This window comes from Xenopus laevis, chromosome 1S, assembly GCF_017654675.1.
Source record: "Xenopus laevis strain J_2021 chromosome 1S, Xenopus_laevis_v10.1, whole genome shotgun sequence".
Classification (NCBI taxonomy): Eukaryota; Metazoa; Chordata; class Amphibia; order Anura; family Pipidae; genus Xenopus; species Xenopus laevis.
Genome location: NC_054372.1, coordinates 26,346,786 through 26,364,078, shown reverse-complemented (window position 1 = coordinate 26,364,078; position 17,293 = coordinate 26,346,786). Strand labels below are relative to the sequence as shown.

Below are 17,293 nucleotides of genomic sequence, written 5' to 3'. Positions count from 1 at the left end.
GGGGGTCTGACCCGTGGGGGCCCATCGGGTTTTTTCCCGGTATCCCGCCAGGCCAGTCCAACCCTGCAAGGTTATTGAATCACATAGATGCAACTGGCTGGATTTCTATCCAGTTTTCTCAATGTTTTAAAGTTCAACACCACACAGGTGGCAACCCAATCTCTATTCTGTTTGATGATTAAGCCCAATCCTTTAATTACATGTATAAGATCTGTTATACAGAAATCAGTGATCCAAAAAGCTCTGAAATACAGCAATGCTCATTTAGAAAAAAAAACTTGCTTTTTTATTGTATCTGTAAATAACAAGAAAGGTGAGTATCTTAGTATTTAAATGTTTTTCATGTACTGGCCAGATTATTGTTCGGGTTTCATAAGGTTAAAAAAACGAAGAGAAAGTTTAGAGACGAACAGTCTTTATAAAAACCGAACTGTTCCGAGTCGAAAGCGAACAGGTGGCAATTCTAGTTGTAGCACTTTCCTGTAGATGTGACAGTGCCAAGAGATGCTCCTTCCTGTGCAGCCTTTGCCTCAAATACTAGCGGCTCAGCGCTGGGGGTCGCACATCAGGGCATGAGAAGCTCTGGGCTATGCCTCCCACTGTTCATCCCTGACTCCCAGCACAGCTCCGGCAGCTGCAAGACCCGCCCCTTCCCCCCATCATCATTAGCAGAGATTACCCTAAACACTTGCTCTTTACTTCCCTTCTCCCTCCAGGCATTGGAGAGGGCGGCTGTCAATCAGGCGGCACCCGGCGCGGCTCAGCAGCAGTGAGAGAGCGACAAGCAGACAAGCTGAGGGGAGAGATGGAGGAGGAGATGCAGTCGCCAGAGGAGGGGCCCTGCCTCCCAAAAATCTACAAGCAGAGGAGCCCCTACAGCGTCCTCAAAACGTTCCCCGGCAGCAAGAGGTCCCTGAGCAGAAGGTACGACCGACCCACCATGGTGGAGATCCCACATCTGGGGGCGCAGCAGCAACGCGCACACTTCCAGCAGCCGCAGCAGCATCCGACCTCCATCAGCAACAGCGAGCAACAGTCGCATCATCATCATCATCACTTCCAGCAGCAGCAGCAGGCGCACAGCTCGTATCAGAACGGGCCCAGCAGGGCAGCCACGTCCACCACATCCACCACATCCCAGTGCCAACAGAGAGGGGTCGCCGGGCATCTGGGCTCCAACAACAGGTTCTGCCAGCAGCCGACCCCCGGCAACAGCAGCCTGGAACTGAGTGCAGGTAACTAGTAGCTCACACTACTTCATCCCTAACTCATCATCATGCCCTGGGACTTCTTTGTAAGCCGGGGTCGCCGACCTAAGGGGTCGGGTCTCAAATGAGGAGAAGCTGCAAGTTGCTTTCAGGTTCAGCGATGCTGCGCTACTCAATGGAGGAGTCTGCAAACTAATGACAGTACTGTGTGTGCTCCTCCTCCTCCCTTGCAGGGGGGTAACTGTGCCCACATGTCATTTCTTGGGCAAGCAATATGCAGGAGTCCATACTCTTCAAGGGGCATATTTATCAAGGGTTCGAATTTCGAAAAAAAAAAAAAAAACTTCGAAATTCGAATAAAAAAAAACCCCACCAAACCGAAATGTATTAAAAAAAAAAAAATCAAAGTTTTTTTTTCCCGTGTGAATAGGCCGTTTTCGTTTGAATTCGAATCTTACGAATCGAAGTAAAATCGTATTCAAAAATTCAAAAGTTTTCCTAAAAAAAACTCCGTTTTTTTTTTAAAGTCCACCAATTGACTCCACATTGGTTCGAGGAGGCGAAAACATCAAATCGGCAGGTTTTAGATGGCGAACGGTCATCACATTTTTTTCAAATTCAAATCGAAGTACACAAAAAAATAGCTTGAAATTCGAATTTTTTTAATTCTAATTTTCGCTTCAACCCTTGATAAATCTGCCCTTTTATCCAGTGTATGATGAATAACTTAATTCATTGCCAGTCCAGCCAGGCAACTCATCTGTTGAACAGCACATGCAGCAGGAGTAACCCATATCCAGCCTGCAGCTTCCCTGGCATTGCAAGGGTTACAGGTTGGACCACAATGCTGTATATCAAACTAACTCCCAGCAGCCTCTTCTGTTCTGTATCTTTTGTATCGGGGATGCCCAGTCTATAGCCCTGCAGCTGTTGTTAAACTACAACCCACAGTGTGTCTACAAATAACCTTTAGCTGTAGAGACATGTAAGGAGTTAAGCAACTGCTGGGGTTTGATATCAGGACCAGCCATCCACACTTCAAACTGCTCAAGTTACTTTAAGCTGCTGGAAGAATGCTGGGAGTTGTAGTCCAGTAATGATGGCTGAAGTTCGTCCACAGACCTATAAATTATTTTTAGATCTGCTTAGACACAAAGGAACTGGTCTATACATTAATTTGGCACCTACTGGTTTGGGAAAGTATAGCAGCAAATACAGAATGCCATTACTGTATATTAAAGGGATCCTGTCATGGGAAAACATGTTTTTTCCAAAACACAACAGTTAATAGTGCTGCTCCAGCAGAATTCTGCACTGAAATCCATTTCTCAAAAGAGTAAACAGATTTTTTTATATTCAATTTTGAAATTTGACATGGGGCTAGACGTATTGTCAGTTTCCCAGCTGCCCGAGCTGTTTATCTCTACGTTTGTCACTGTAGCAGCCCATATTAAGGGGAATCATACCCCTGGGCCACAGAGAGCGTTGCACTTACTCTTTGTCAAGGAGTTAAAGGCTGAATATTGTCAAAATAGTGAGCAAAATGGGGCCCATTGGAGACCAGAGAGTTCAGAGTTCCTGAATAGTTGGTCTTCTGCTGCCCAACCTGTAGCACAGTCCCAGGGTTCCTTGTGCAAATACAGTGCAGGGTATATGAGGTATAAAATGATCCCCCAGGGTATGGACCAAATTCTTAGAGGTATCTAGTAAACCCATTTTAAATATGCCATAATGTGTTTAGATAAGTGGTTAGGTGCAAGATCTGTAAGGCCTTAAGTTGGTATTGATTGGAAGGAATTATTTTCATGGCATGAGAGTTACGTTTGAGAACATCAGATATGGAGGCCTAGGTGGGTTCTGATACGTTTGTACATTTGTGCTGTAGAGTTTGGAGTGTTTTTTTTTTTTTTTCCTTATGTGGTTCAGAGAATTAGATAAATCTTGATCAGTCATTTGGTGTAAAACCTTCCTGGTATAATGTACGGCTTCAGGTAAAAGAAATGGCTTTTCAGAAATGGGAGATGCTTCTGAATGTGTTTAGGGTGAGTTTCACAGTAAGTCTCTAATGCAGTGGATGCCTTTTTGTGTTCAAAAGTCTTTGTTACTGACCCAGAGGAGTCAAAAGAAAGGTTTTGAGGCCATAGATGCAAGGATAAAGTCATACGAACCTTTGTTTCATCCGATTTTGGGACAGTGTGTGGGTCATCCTGACATTTCTCATGCCATGTCTATCAGACGTTTAGTCAATGGCACAGGTTAAATGAACTCTGTCGGCTAACGATATTATCTATGTTTGTATTGCCTATTTGACAATATCAGTGGGTGACGGTCACTACTATTTGTCGTAAATAACTTATGTACGATTGTTGTCTGTTAATTAATGGCCAGAACATCGACTGATTTGTTATTATTACTACTTTATTTAATCTGAATGGTTAATTGTAGGTAAGGAGATTGCACCTCACTATCATTAGTCTGACAATTGGATGTATCTTCACATCTATGGGCAACTTTACTCCTGTGTTATTCTCCATACGTTGTGTGAGTGTCAATAAATAATAGATTGACCTTTTGAGTGTTTCTCAACTTATTAGATGGGGTTTAGGTCAGAGACACACGTGGAGATTTGGGGAGATTAGTCGTCCGTCAACAAATTGCCTCTTCTTTGGGCGACTAATCTCCCCAAACTGCCTTTTCGCTGGCTAGAATCTTAATTGTCCGGGGGATGGCACTCAGAGCGCTTTGTTTTCTAAAGTTGTCTGAAGTTTCTTCGTGAGGCAACTGCCTTCCAGCAGTTCGGGGAGATTAGTCGCCCGTCGACAAATTGCCTCTTCTTCGGGCAACTAATCTCCCCGAACTGCCTTCCAGCCGGCTAGAATCGAAATTGCCGGCGGGATGGCACTTAGAGCGCTTTGTTTTGCAAAATTGTCCGAAGTTTCTTTATGAGGCAGCGTGAGGCAACTGCCTTCCGGCAGTTCGGGGAGATTAGTCGCCCGAAGAAGAGGCGATTTGTCGCCAGGCAACTAATCTCCCTGAATCTCCATGTGTGTGTCTGCCCTTAAAGTACACACTTTGTTAGGCATTCCCATTAGTAATCTGTGTCTAAAGAGCAATAGGTATTTCTGTTGTAGGATGTCTTAGAAGAGTCGTTTCATTGTAATTCTTTTACATTTGGAAAGTTAATTCCACCATTGTTGGAGCCCCAACTGCCAACATCCTCTGAACTTGAGCTGTATGGAGACATGCAAGTGGAAATGTCAGTGGCAGAGAATGGAGATCATTTTGTTGCAATGGTGTTATTACAACTTACAGCTAGTGCACCCATTGCACCCATTCAGCCTGTTCTATTGAGTGGATCCTCTAGTAGGAAAAGTGAAAGGAGTGATGCTATCCCCACTCTGAAACTGTATACCACATTGCAATGAAGCATAATGTTTAAGTGGCGGCAGACACTACTTAGTGGGTGTCTGACATTATTCTGGGATTCTGGTAAAAAAAAATGCCTTCTGGGAAAATAATACATGGGGCTTTCATCTGAATTTCTCTTTGTACCTTATTTTTAAATATTCCCTCCAGCACCCTTCTGTATCAGCCATAGAGACACATATTGTACATTGCTTGTGTAGTTTATCCTTGCCCCTAAGCCTTTTTATTTGTGAACCATTTTGCAGCTGTGCAAGTTTTAAACTACTGCCCCAAGCTGCTGTGGCCAAGGCCGGTTAAAGCCATACACATCCCTGATCTGTCATAAACAATTTTTGTTTTGTTTTTCAAGCCTGTCCTGCCTAAACTATGAGGCACTGAAATGGGAATCATTTATGTGAAATCATAAACAGACCCCAAAACCAGTGTCATAATTTAATGACCCTGATAAAAATGGCCCTGATCACTGTCATTTGATAACACAGACAATTCTGCACTTTGATATCTTTATTGCTTCTAATATATTAATTTATAGAGTGTTGAGACAGGAGGGCACTGCCTTTGTACAGTAGAACTCATCAAAACAGTGTAAAGTCCACAATTCCAGGGAAAGAAAAAATGCAGTTTGCCTTTATGGTTCCAAAAATAAAAATGGCATTGATTTAGGGATATGAATACAGTAAGTTATAAAATAACCTCAGAGCCAGAGATAGAAAAGTGTGGGCCGCTGGCAATAGATTGAATCTGGGGCCTCATCCAAGAGGGTGAATTACATAAATCAGGTATGTCCAAAATGGAACCCACCAGCTGTGAACTTTTGTTGAGCTGTTGTTGAAAACCCTGAAGCACCTTTGAAACTAGAGGTCAACAGGGATTGCACAGTATGATCTACACAATTTGGCTTTAAAAAAAACTACACAATGGACTCTGAAGTGAAGGATTTTTTAGAAAGTGAACTTTCCCCCAAATCCATTCTAGTAAATGGGTCCTTGAAGTCCAAGTGGGTAAATATTAGCAAATATGTAGGAGGAATGTTAGTAAGATTGGTTTGCAGAGCAGAATGACACAACACCACTCCAGCCTGTGAGCACCACATTAACCCTTGCACTGTACAATTGACTTTTGGTCTGCTCAGTAATAATTAAGCCGCGTGCAAATCAATTACAGGCCTAATGCGGCTCATAAATTATGGTATTTAGCAACATAATGAAAAAATAAACCAATAAATGCTTAATTTAAAAATTCTGAGACTAATGTTTTTGCTTCCTGTTTGCTTCCATCTGAGGGAAAATCACATTAATCACTGCCATGGGATGCATTGCTTACCCATTATAATTCAAGCATTAATGGAGTTTGGAATTGATGCTATGGCTAAGAAGATTTGTTGTGCTGTTGTGTAAAGGGTTAAGCATGCCCAATATTTCAGTTATGTCTGGCTGTCTCTGCAGTGATGGATGATCAGAGAGGGAAGATCTACACAAGGTGGAATTGGTCCTCTAGGGCTTTTTTCTTTTTTTGTGAGGTTATTATCTACAAGCTGTACCGGCTATATCTCACATCCCAAGTACAGAACATGGGCATAACAACACACACAGGAACCCAGCTGTAACATATTTGCAGTACTCTAAGCAAAATGACATTATATTATCAGTGTATCTCACTCTCAGTGTTCAGGATTAGGCTAAAAAAAAACCACCAGACTTGCTTACTGTTCTTCTCTCTCTGTATTCAGTGTTGGACTGCCTTGTATTGGGCCCGCTGAGGTGTGACCTTTGTGCTAGGGCCAGACAGAGCAGAAATCAGCCTGCTGAAGTTCACAGGCCGATTTCATCGCCTGACCGCTAGCAAAATCCTCTTTTCTGTTTGCGTCCGGAAGTCATGTGTCTGCTCACAAACACATTCAGCGAAGAAACATGAGACTTCGCATTTCAAGTCGAAATCCGACAAGTGTGTTAGCACCAGAGCTGACACAAGGTTTTTATACGGAAACACAGAAGAGGCTTCTGTGGTGGTCAGGGGCTGAATTTGGCCTGCGGATTTCAGCAGGCTGATTTCTGCCCTGTCTGGTCCTAGCCTTAGGGCTCTCTTCCTGACGTCTGCCCCCATTTGTCGCATTCCCACAGTGTTGAGCCCCCTTTTTCCTCCTTCCTCTGTTGCTGTGATCAGGGAAAGGCGGGAACGCTCCTACTTCCCAGCATTCAGGTGCTTAGGTTGCCAGGGCAATTGAGGTCTGGGGCCAACAGGTTTTTTCCTGGTGGCTCACTGGCACAGTCCGACCCTGTATGTATGCATATATGTACATAAACATAGACATACATGATATTCCCATGCAGGGAAAGCCAAAACCAGCACACAGGGTGCTTTTGTGTGCTCAAAGTTTCTCTCTTCCCACTGACGTTAAAAAAGTGCTTCTACAAGTATTTATCAGCCAATGGTCGCCAGAAAATATAGCAGTCTAGAGGGCTCGTTAATGTCCACAAGTCCAGTCAGCAAAGGGCAATGTGTCTGATACTATGTAATCACTTCCTAGCTGTGATTGTTGGCCTTGCTCTACACAAGGTGTTTTTTTTCACCATGTTGTCCCCCTTCACCACCTGTGCTGTCATTTTCTGCACAGCGATATGGACAAGAAGGGGCTAAGTAGTATTTCAACCATTAACCACATTCTCGTAATGTCAATCATAAAAAAAATTAAATACAGCCAGAAAGTAGAACAATCGTTTATGTTGTGGCTGCAATTGATCTAATTGTGAACTTAAGGGCTGATTCACAGAATGGTAACAAACACTTAAGGGTGCCTCAATGCATTTTGCTGAGCCAGTGCCATTCCCAGTTCCCATCCTTAACTTTCCTGTTCTGCCCTTAGAATGGGGCAGAGAGTGCAGGACCCAGTGGCATAACTATAGAGAAAGCAGACCCTCATGGTCGCAGGGAAGCCCGGGAAAAAAGAGTGGCCCAGATAGGGTTGCCACCTTTTCTGCAAAAAAATACCGGCCTTCCCATATTCTTGCCTTTTTTTCCTATTAATAACATTGGCATCTAGCATCATTTTTACTAAAATACCGGCCAGGTGGCAACCCAAGGCCCAGACCATCAGAGTCAGCCTCCTCTGTAGCATGAAATCCCCCTGGCTGCTTATTGCAAGCAGTTGCACAAGCAGATGGCGGGGTTGCAGAGGTTCCATGTGGATGTGAGCATCTTGTGTGCACCAGGCCCCTCCAAATGGTGTGCCCTGGTGCCTGCTTGTTCCATCACTGCCAGGACCGCAAGGGCAGAGAGCACAACCAACACTAAAAAGGTAGATTTTCAACTGTAAAGAAATAGAAATTCTACTCTTAAAGATACTAGTGTCAGCATTTTGCTGCCCCTGGTGAAACGCAAGGTCCATATGACAAAAGCTCCCTTGCAGTCTGTGAACAGAGCAAAACCTACTTCTTTTGTCTTCAAAACACTTAAGTGCATGAAATGTTTATATTGCATTTGTGCTGCAATCCTGCATAGATAGAAATCTTCTGGGGATGGTTCTTCCATGCTGTACAGTGAACTGCAACTGTGGACCATTTACAAACAGACAATTGTATGCCCATTTATTTTTTATGGAATATGTACAGCTGGGTCCTATGCGTATTTTGATAAAAGTTAAACCGTTTCAAGGAGTTACTGACAAAAGCTTTGCATAGATGAGAAGATCCACCCATTGGGTGAGGTCACCATACAAGCAGATCTTTATCTGTTTTGGCCACCAACGTTCTGGGCTAAACCATGCAGATCCATTCTTATGGCCCTCAGGCCAATGATGGAATCATAGTTCAGGCCTATCAAGAATTGTTGGGCTATAACAACATTAATGTGCCAATGTGGACCTCCCAACAGTATTTTTCATTGGCCCACTAGATATTTGGAGATTTTTGGCCAGACATTGGTTAGCAGGCAGTTGGAAGTGGCCATTGGATGGGTCAAGGCAGCAGCTTTTATCGGCCCATGTATCGGCCCATGTATTGCAAGCGTATTTTGGTTTGAAATTGCATATTATTGCTTGTTATAACAAGTTCGACATATATATCTATATTTGACAGCATTATTGTTACTACCATATATTTATATAATTGTGATTTTTGTGCATTATTTATATATGAGGAGCTTACAGTCTAAGGTACCTACAACAAATATGGTGCCTGCAGGAAAGGGGCTTGTTAAAGAAACGGTGCTAAAATCACAAGCTGTCATTAGTGTGTGCAAAAAACTGTGCATTGTAACATTTGTTATTATCTAAAAGAACAAAGGTATTGTCTGAGACAGCCATCCGTTTGTAGGGGACAATTTATATTCTGTTGTATAATCCATTACCAGTCACAATATGCGCCAGCATTACATTGTGCTTAGTTGTCATGTCTGGTTAGGCCCGGCGCTGGCTGCGAGCACGGCAATTTGTTAATCTTCTATCCTCGACGGAGAGCTTAGAGTTAACACAGGGAGATTGTGATCCGCGACCCAAATGTGGCATCAGGAAATGGGAACTGCATCTTAAAGCAGCGCACAATCAAAAATGAATTACAATAAATCCTATATAATTGCATAGGTCATTCTCTTTAATGAGATTTTATTAACCTGACTGTCAAGCTTTTGAGTCAGGCAGATATTTTATCTCCTTCAACTGATAAAAGTGTCAGCTATAAACCACCGTATAAATATTCATAAATCTACACATCTGTGGCAGCCTATCAGCATCATTCTTTTGGACATTAAAAGCATTCTAATTACTTTCTGTCTCGCGGAGCTGCCATCCTGTGTGCTTGGCAGGCATGATTGCTTTTGTTTGCAATCACAAATAGCTCTAACCTATTTCTTCTGCTCGGAGTTCAGAAAATATTCAGGGCTTGACTGATCTGCTAGATGATTTTTTTTTTGGGGTGGGAACTAAACTTGCTTTTCGAATGCTCCAGACATACTATTATCTCTGCTAATTCTGTGTAGCCATTCGGATCAGCTTGTATATAATAATGAATACAGTTCTGTGACCAGGATTTCTTCGTTTTCAACTACAAGTCCCAGCATTCTCAGCCAACAAACTATGGCAGGGGCATATATGCCATTTTGCAGCCCTTTGCATTTAGGTATTTTATGTATCAGGTTAAAGAGGACCTGTCACCTGAAAAAGAATATTCCAAATCCTATTTTATCACGTTTGTTAAGCTAAACAAACTTTAATTACACTATAAAAATTATTTGAATCTTGTTTCCATCAGTCTGGGAATTCATAATTACAGCAAGCAGACAGGAGCCATTGTTATTAAGACAAGCCTTGTATCATCTCAGAATCTTGTTTGTGCACCAGAATGGGGGACTTAATGCCCATCCCCATGCCCTGGCTACACAATTAAATGGTAAAGAGAACGGGGGAATGTGGGGAGAGCAGTGACATCTAGGAAGTGCTGAATGGAAAGTGAAAGTAATTGTCTGCCCCGCCTCTATGCCTAAGGCATAGAGGAGGGTCAGGAAATATTTGATTGACAGCTGAGATTTTAAATGAGTTTACAACAGCTATGAATGCTTTAATAAAAAAATAATTTGGATTTCATGTTTAATTTGAAAAGGACTTGTATTATACATATTTTTATGTCTGGGTGCCTTGGGCCCGGGGTGCTGACGGCTGTTGTGAGGTGCCAGTGAGCTGTGCGGCGTGTTGGTGTGCGATATGCGGAAGGGGAAGGCCGGGCCTAGAGCACATATGAGAGATGCCGGTAAAAGTGCGCGCTTTGGCCTCTGTGCCAGGAGGTGAGTGGGAGGCCCAGGAGGGGGCACTAAGTAATGGCAGCTCTCATCCTTCTCGGCTGCACAAACCGAACCTGTGCTATCGGACTTTCTTCCAGGTCACTGACCTAGCTTACTGCCGCTCACGGCCTCTTTCATCCTCTGTTCTGGTGCCCTGCTCCCCCACAAATGTGTGATTAAGCTTGTAGCCGCCTAGCAGATAAACTATCGGGGTCAGGGCCTACTTAGGCTAGGGTAGACACAGCACTTGCCAGGGGCCCCTGTGCGAGGACATTTGCTGTTGTGTAAGAGTTGTGCAGCAGTATTGTTCCGAGCTATATTATTACTTATTATACCGTGCTTACCTACAACTTCCAGGCTTTGCCTCTCGGGGATAGGGTTGCCACCTGGCCGGTATTGTACTGGCCTGTAAAAATAATGGTTGATCCCAATGTTATTAATACGGAAAAAAGATGAATATATAGGAAGGCCGTTATTTTTTTCCAGAAAAGGTGGCAACCCTATTCGGTGACCTAATACAAGTGGAAGTGCAACAATAGCTGGAGGGTCACAGGTAGTCTTCTCTTAGATTCAGGCCTAAACTTCTTCACCCTGAGCTTTAACCATGGCCCTGTCATGGGGATAAGTTGTAGTTGTGCTGGAGGGGCTGTGGGTTGAATTTGTCAGGGGCAGACTTAAAGGGGTAAGCATTGCAACAGTTGCAGACAGTGGATACTACTCTGGAGAGTGTTTTACAATGCAGATTACATCACGATCCTCATTGATTCTAAAAGGAATTGCTCACCTTTAAATTAACCTTTTATTATAACCATTTCATGGGCTTGGGATACTTGTTCGTGTGTCTTACGGTAGACTGCCCACTATTTTTATAAAGGTAGATCACCTGATGGGGGGCCAAGTGTCGAGAGTAGATTGCAGGATAATAAAGTCTGAGCACCCCTATACTAAATGGTTGTAGGCAGTGGTGTAACTAGCCACGGCCGGGCCCGGACGCAGGATGTGCATCTGGGCAACCTACTGGCTCCCCATTCCAGAACTGCTCACTGCCTGGCACATGTGCTGAAAACTTCCACTGCCCTGTTTGGGATTTGGGCTTTTTTAGCAGAATTTGGATTCGCCCAATAAAAAGTTCAAGTGTCTGGCCAAACCAAATACAAATCCTAAAAATCATGTCATGTCACAAGGAAGTGAAAATAAGTTTTTAACTGCACGCTGTGTTTGTCTTTCCCCCCTATTATATAAAGGATGCGTCCGTTAAATCTTGTCTGTCGCTGCATAAGAAACAAATTTTCAGGCTCTTTATAGCGTAACAAACATGCCATCAGACTAATCCAATCCACAGTAATGCACTTTCAGTATGGCGGCGTCCAGTTGGGAATATTTGTTTTCTTTTCTTCTTACATTGCTATGCGAATTCTTATTCTCTGCTGATTTTCCAAAGTGGCATAGAAAGGTAATAGACAATTATTTATTTAATACCTGAGTACAAATAAACATCAATTAACCTAATGAACCTAATAAATTGCTTAGCCAAAGTGCGCACTCCAACGCTGAACAGGACCATCTCCATATCTCTGGCAAATGTGTGAGAATGGCACTTAATCATCTTGGAAGACTGGAGGCCTATACACGGTGCATCTCTTCTTAGTGTGTTTAGTTTCATTGCATATTCAGTAAGGCAGCAGAACACAGCTCAGCAGAACAAGAGGAAGCAGGCACCCATATTGGTATGCATAGCTGTAGGAGTTGGCAATCATTCACCTCTATATCCTCAGCCCCCAGGGTGCTGCATAGGAGTACAGAAGCGGAGGCCAAAGTATGGGGTTATTAGGAAACATCTGCGCCACATTGAGCTTGCTCCATCACCACCACCACTCTTGGGGACAGATTTACTAAAGGGCGAAGCGGCTAACGCTAGCGACTTTTCGCCAATGTTGCCATCTGCAGGGACATCACTACTTCACTAACAACGGTCCCGTTCGCTAGCGTTCATTCGCACTCTATCGCCAGGAGACTTTTGGCTCTGGTGAAGGGATGTTACTTCACAAATTCACTAAAGTGCGGATTTTACTGAACGTTACCTCTTTCGCTATAGTTGACTTCGCCACCTCAGACCAGGCGAAGTGCTAAAAAGAAGCCAGATCTTCCTCAATCTTATGTCACTTACATCATATCCTGGGTGCTGAAAATGCATTAAAGTTCCAAAAACAGTGGCGACTTTTCCTTTTTTGCCTGCAAAAGTCCTAACTTACTTTTTTGGGTAAGCGGTTTTCTCCTGACATTTTATAACATATGGAACATTAATTTTACAGTGGGCTCATGTGTAGGTCATTATATTAACTCTCTTGTCTTTATTAAGGTTCCCTGGACATGTGTAATAAAAAGTGGTAACTTCAAGCATTTGCAGCAACTTTTATAATAAAGACTTACATACAACTTTAAATTACCCACGTATGCAAATTGACACACACAAAGCACAAGATCACTAGCGAATTTTCACTAGGCACAAACGAACGCTAGCACATCTTTGCTATGAAATGCTCGCACTGCCAAAGTAACACTAGCGAAAAGTCGCCAGCGTTTGGCGCCCAGGTCGAAACTTCGTATATAAGTGAATTAGCGTAGTGTAGCGAATTTGCGACTGGCGATGTGTGTGAAGCGGTCGCTGGCGACAATTCGCCCTTTAGTGAATTTGCCCCTTTGTGTTTCATGGTGCTGGACATTCACAGAGAAGTTTTCAGAGGCGAGGGTGCTCGATCATCAGTGGAAGTAACTGTGTAAACTTGGTTTATTTTTATAGGGCTCCAGGTCTAGTATCCTATAGCAACCAATCAGACGTCTGCTTTCAATCAGCATGCTATAGGGATTGTTATGAACATGAACTAGGACTGATTTTAAAGGTGAAGTAACACCAAAAAGCTAAAGTGTTTTAAAGGAATGACCGTATAATGTACTGCTGCTCTGCACTGGTAAAACTGGTGTGTTTGCTTCAGAAACACACATATATATAAACATGGGGGTTAACCTTTCAAGCACAGGTTGGTTGGAATCCCATTGTATACTACAGAGCTTATCTGTTGTGTATACTGTGCCTTTTCTCCTTTTTCAGCTTTGAATGGCTGTCCCCATGGCCGCAAAGCAGTTTGTTTCTATAAACTATACTCAATTTCCTTGAGCAAACACACCAGTTTCACCAGTGCAGCACAACAGTACATTATATTTTCCTTTAAATTATTTTTATACTCCTTTATTACTCAAGGCAGGTTGTTGAATAACTGCCAGCATCCCACCGACAGCCAAAGGGGCCCCAAAAATCAGTTGTAGAGCAAGTCTTGCAGCACTTCCATATAATATGTCTGCAGAGGTTGCTCCTTGATTTATAAATGGAATGTGAAATCTGATCAATAAACTCCTTGCTGCGGATGGAAAGGGTGAACCTGCAGATTCACCCTCGATATTCATCTTTCTTATTTCCCCTTGTGCTAAATCATCCAGTTATCCCACTTGCCTTGCGTCCACCCAAAGGCTTTTTTTTTTACATCTTGCTAAATGCCCAACATGCAACAAATTTCCCTGCTCCCGTTAGCTGCCCTGGATAAAAGCATGATATGAAATATTAGCTGCGCTGCTACAGGAAGCAAATATTTCATCTGACATTCTCTCTGTGCGTTGCATTTGTCAGTCTGATCTCTGATTATGTATGTGAGATTAAAGCTGCCTGGAATTGCAGCACATCCTCACGAGTGTCTCTCTGTTCTACTGAATTACACTTACACGCTTCAGCTCTCATTGTGCTTGCTTGTTTGGAAATATTGTGCATTTTCTCTTATTAGTCAGAAACATAAATCTTAAAGGAGAAGGAAAGGCTAAAATTAAGTAAGCTTTATCTGAAAGGTCTATATAAATACACCAGTAAACCCTCAAAGTAATGCTGCTCTGAGTCCTCTGTCAAAAGAAACACTGCATTTCTGTCCTTCAGTTGTGTACTCATGGGCTTCTGTATCAGACTTCCTGTTTTCAGCTTAAACCTCTAGGGCAGGGCTTGAGCATGCTCAGTTTGCTCCTCTCCCCCTCCCTCTTCCCCTCCCTGTTGTAATCTGAGCCCAGAGCTATGACTGAGCAGGGAGAGACTCAGACAGGAAGTGATGTCACACCAAGCTAATATGGCAGCTGCTATCCTAAACAAACAGAGAGCTTCTAGAGCTGTTTACTCAGGTATGGTAAAGCATTCTATAGAATAAATAGTGTTGTAGCTTGCACTATTGTAGCTAATCTACTGACAATAAACTGCTTCAGTACCTTTCCTTCTCCTTTAAGCCTGGGAAGGAGCAGGCTCTGGGTAGAATGTGAAGGATCATCTGAAGTTGATGGGCATCCATGTTGCCAGTGCCAGCTCTCTGCTATTTTTGGCTGCTTCACAAACCCAATGACACCCAATTAGGCCCTTTTGACTGCCTCCTGGTCAATGATATGTTTTGGATTGTCACACTCCTCTTAGGGAGAAGCAGATGTTTACAGTATACAGTGCCACCCTGAGGCTCCTTATCTCTCAGCTGGCCAATTCATAGCTCTCACCAACTAAGGTAAGCTTGTCTAAAGCTGTCCTAAAACCAACTGGCCTATCCAAATGATGTTTAATGGTAGTACTTGTACCTGGGCAGCTCCTATGAATTTACTTTGTATATATATTTATTTTATATTGGCATTTTTGAAGTGCAATAGACCCATCAGGATTCTGCCCCCGTCAAAGACCTATGGAGGGATCTGTGGCCATCAGGCTTTGTCCCTCCCTGACATCAGCTTAAAGGGGAAGCTTAGGTGGAATCTGGGGGAAGGGGCCTTATAGCTGGGGGTTGGGGATAAAGGGGCCCTCCCTAGCTTCAGTGAAGTAGGCATGAAGAATCTGTAGAGTTCTGCAGAGCCACGAGGCCTCAGGATTCAGGATATGTTGAAGCCTTTTCCCTTTAAAGGACATCAGTAAACCCCCTCCACAAAATTGAATCAGTGAACAGCCTCTTTGATATCTTTAGATAACTGTCTCTCTGGTTGTTAAAAGCTTAACCTTAAGGCTGAAAAATCTCAATTATCACTTAGAATTTCTTCTCATCCTCTAACCCACAGCAGGACTTTTTATCAAAGTATGTAGTGCCTGTGTAAACCTGCATTCTGCATTGCATGAACTTTACAGCATTCATGTCCTGTTTGCACATGTCAATGTTACTGATGATGTGTCAGAGGGAAAATGGCAGCCGGGTGAAAGCTGCTATTTGTTTCAGGAAAATGTGATGGCGCTGGAAAATGGAGGGGGAATACAAATGATGTGGCTTGGCTGGGGAAGATATGCCCAATTTATATACATGATTGGAAAATGTAGGCTTTATATGTCCTTTAAAGGACAAGGAAAGTCTAAAATAGAATAAGGCTAGAAATGCTGTATTTTGTATACTAAATATAAACATGAACTTGCTGCACCACAAGCCTAATCAAACAAATGATTTATGCTTTCAAAGTTGGCCACAAGGGGCTGTCATCTTGTAACTTTGTTAAACATCTTTGCAAGACTAAGACTGTGCACATGCTCAGTGTGGTCTGGGCTGCTTAGGGATCGTCATAAACAAAGCTGCTTGAGTTCTGCATGGCTGGGAAGTAAGGCTCCCCCTGCTGTTCATAAGTATGATTGTTTCCCTGCTCAGCAGTTAGGGACCATCTGACAATTCCTATCCACAGCAGTAAATGAAGGGAGAATTTCACTGCATACAGTCAGGTTTCTTATAAAAACGGTACACATTGGAGATAGGTTTCTTTTTCATTAAAGAAAGTAAAATTGGGATATTATTTTTTTGCCTGTCCTTGTCCTTTAAGGGAGGGCTTATTGGCACTTGGGATAATCAGTTCAACTCTTTCATCAGCCAAAGTGGCTTGGCAACTAATTACTGGGCAGTCCTCCTCCTTTCTGCTTCTAGAACCTTGAGGGGATTGATGGTATTTTTTGTGATACCATTTTGACCTTGTGTAAGACAAAACTCAGTAAAGGAAAACCTTTAGTAATAGTCAGGCAATTTATTCAATCCAACACAACATAAGAGTTTTGTCTGGGTAAGCTGTTGGAGTAACACACGGAATGTCACCCAAAGACCCACCTCTTGGTCCAAGCGTTATATAGCTTTCAGAAGGCATTTACAGTAATTGTGACAAGGGGTACAGGGAAATACCACACATGGTCTGACGAGGAGACTTACTGGCATATACATTTATACATTCCTGTAAGATGTGCAGTTTTGCAACATAAGAGTTTTCTGGTCCCAAATGCCTGAGCTGATGTCTACTAATTTTAGACAGGATGGCGAAATCAGCTATTTGAGCAACATTTCTGCAAAGGGCATAAGAGACATGCTGACACTCTGGAATCTAAATGACAGAGTGGAGATCATTTATTGCTATGGACTAGTATCAATTATATGAGTGACCATTGTCCACAGTTGACCATTTGCCCTTATAGTCCATCCTGCCTTGGGCCATTGGCGTGGTTGCGGCAGAGAGTATGGGGGTTTCAGATAATAGATATAAACCCTCTGACACTAGCCATTCGTCCGTCAAAGAAAATAGACCGTTCCAAATATAAAAAATATAAACAGGATTCAATGGTTCATGCTGCCATCTATCAACTGGAACTTGTAATAACACCCAACCAACACAAAGTACACTTACTAAATAATATCTGTCTCTTATGAGAGGGTTAATAACCTGCATCGTCATTGGGCTGCTAGCGAATTAGTGTCGGGCCCCTTGATTTCTGATGGTTGCTCTGCTCATAAAAAGTGCATTTCCTATTCACATGAATGGAAAGCAGCTGTTGGTGGACACAAGCATTTAGGCCGGGGAAGTTCTCT

At 42.9% G+C, this 17,293-nt stretch overlaps 1 protein-coding gene across 1 annotated transcript in view; it reads left to right on the top strand.

The window, feature by feature from the left end:
- Nucleotides 1-291: 291 nt before the first annotated feature.
- Nucleotides 292-17,293, top strand: part of bend4.S (BEN domain containing 4 S homeolog) — a 64,402-nt gene continuing 47,400 nt past the window's right edge. Inside the window, exon 1 of the mRNA XM_018243122.2 lies at nt 292-1,235. Within this exon, the coding sequence (XP_018098611.1) occupies nt 806-1,235 (430 nt within the window). The 5' untranslated portion in view covers nt 292-805. The remainder of the gene's footprint in view (nt 1,236-17,293) is intronic.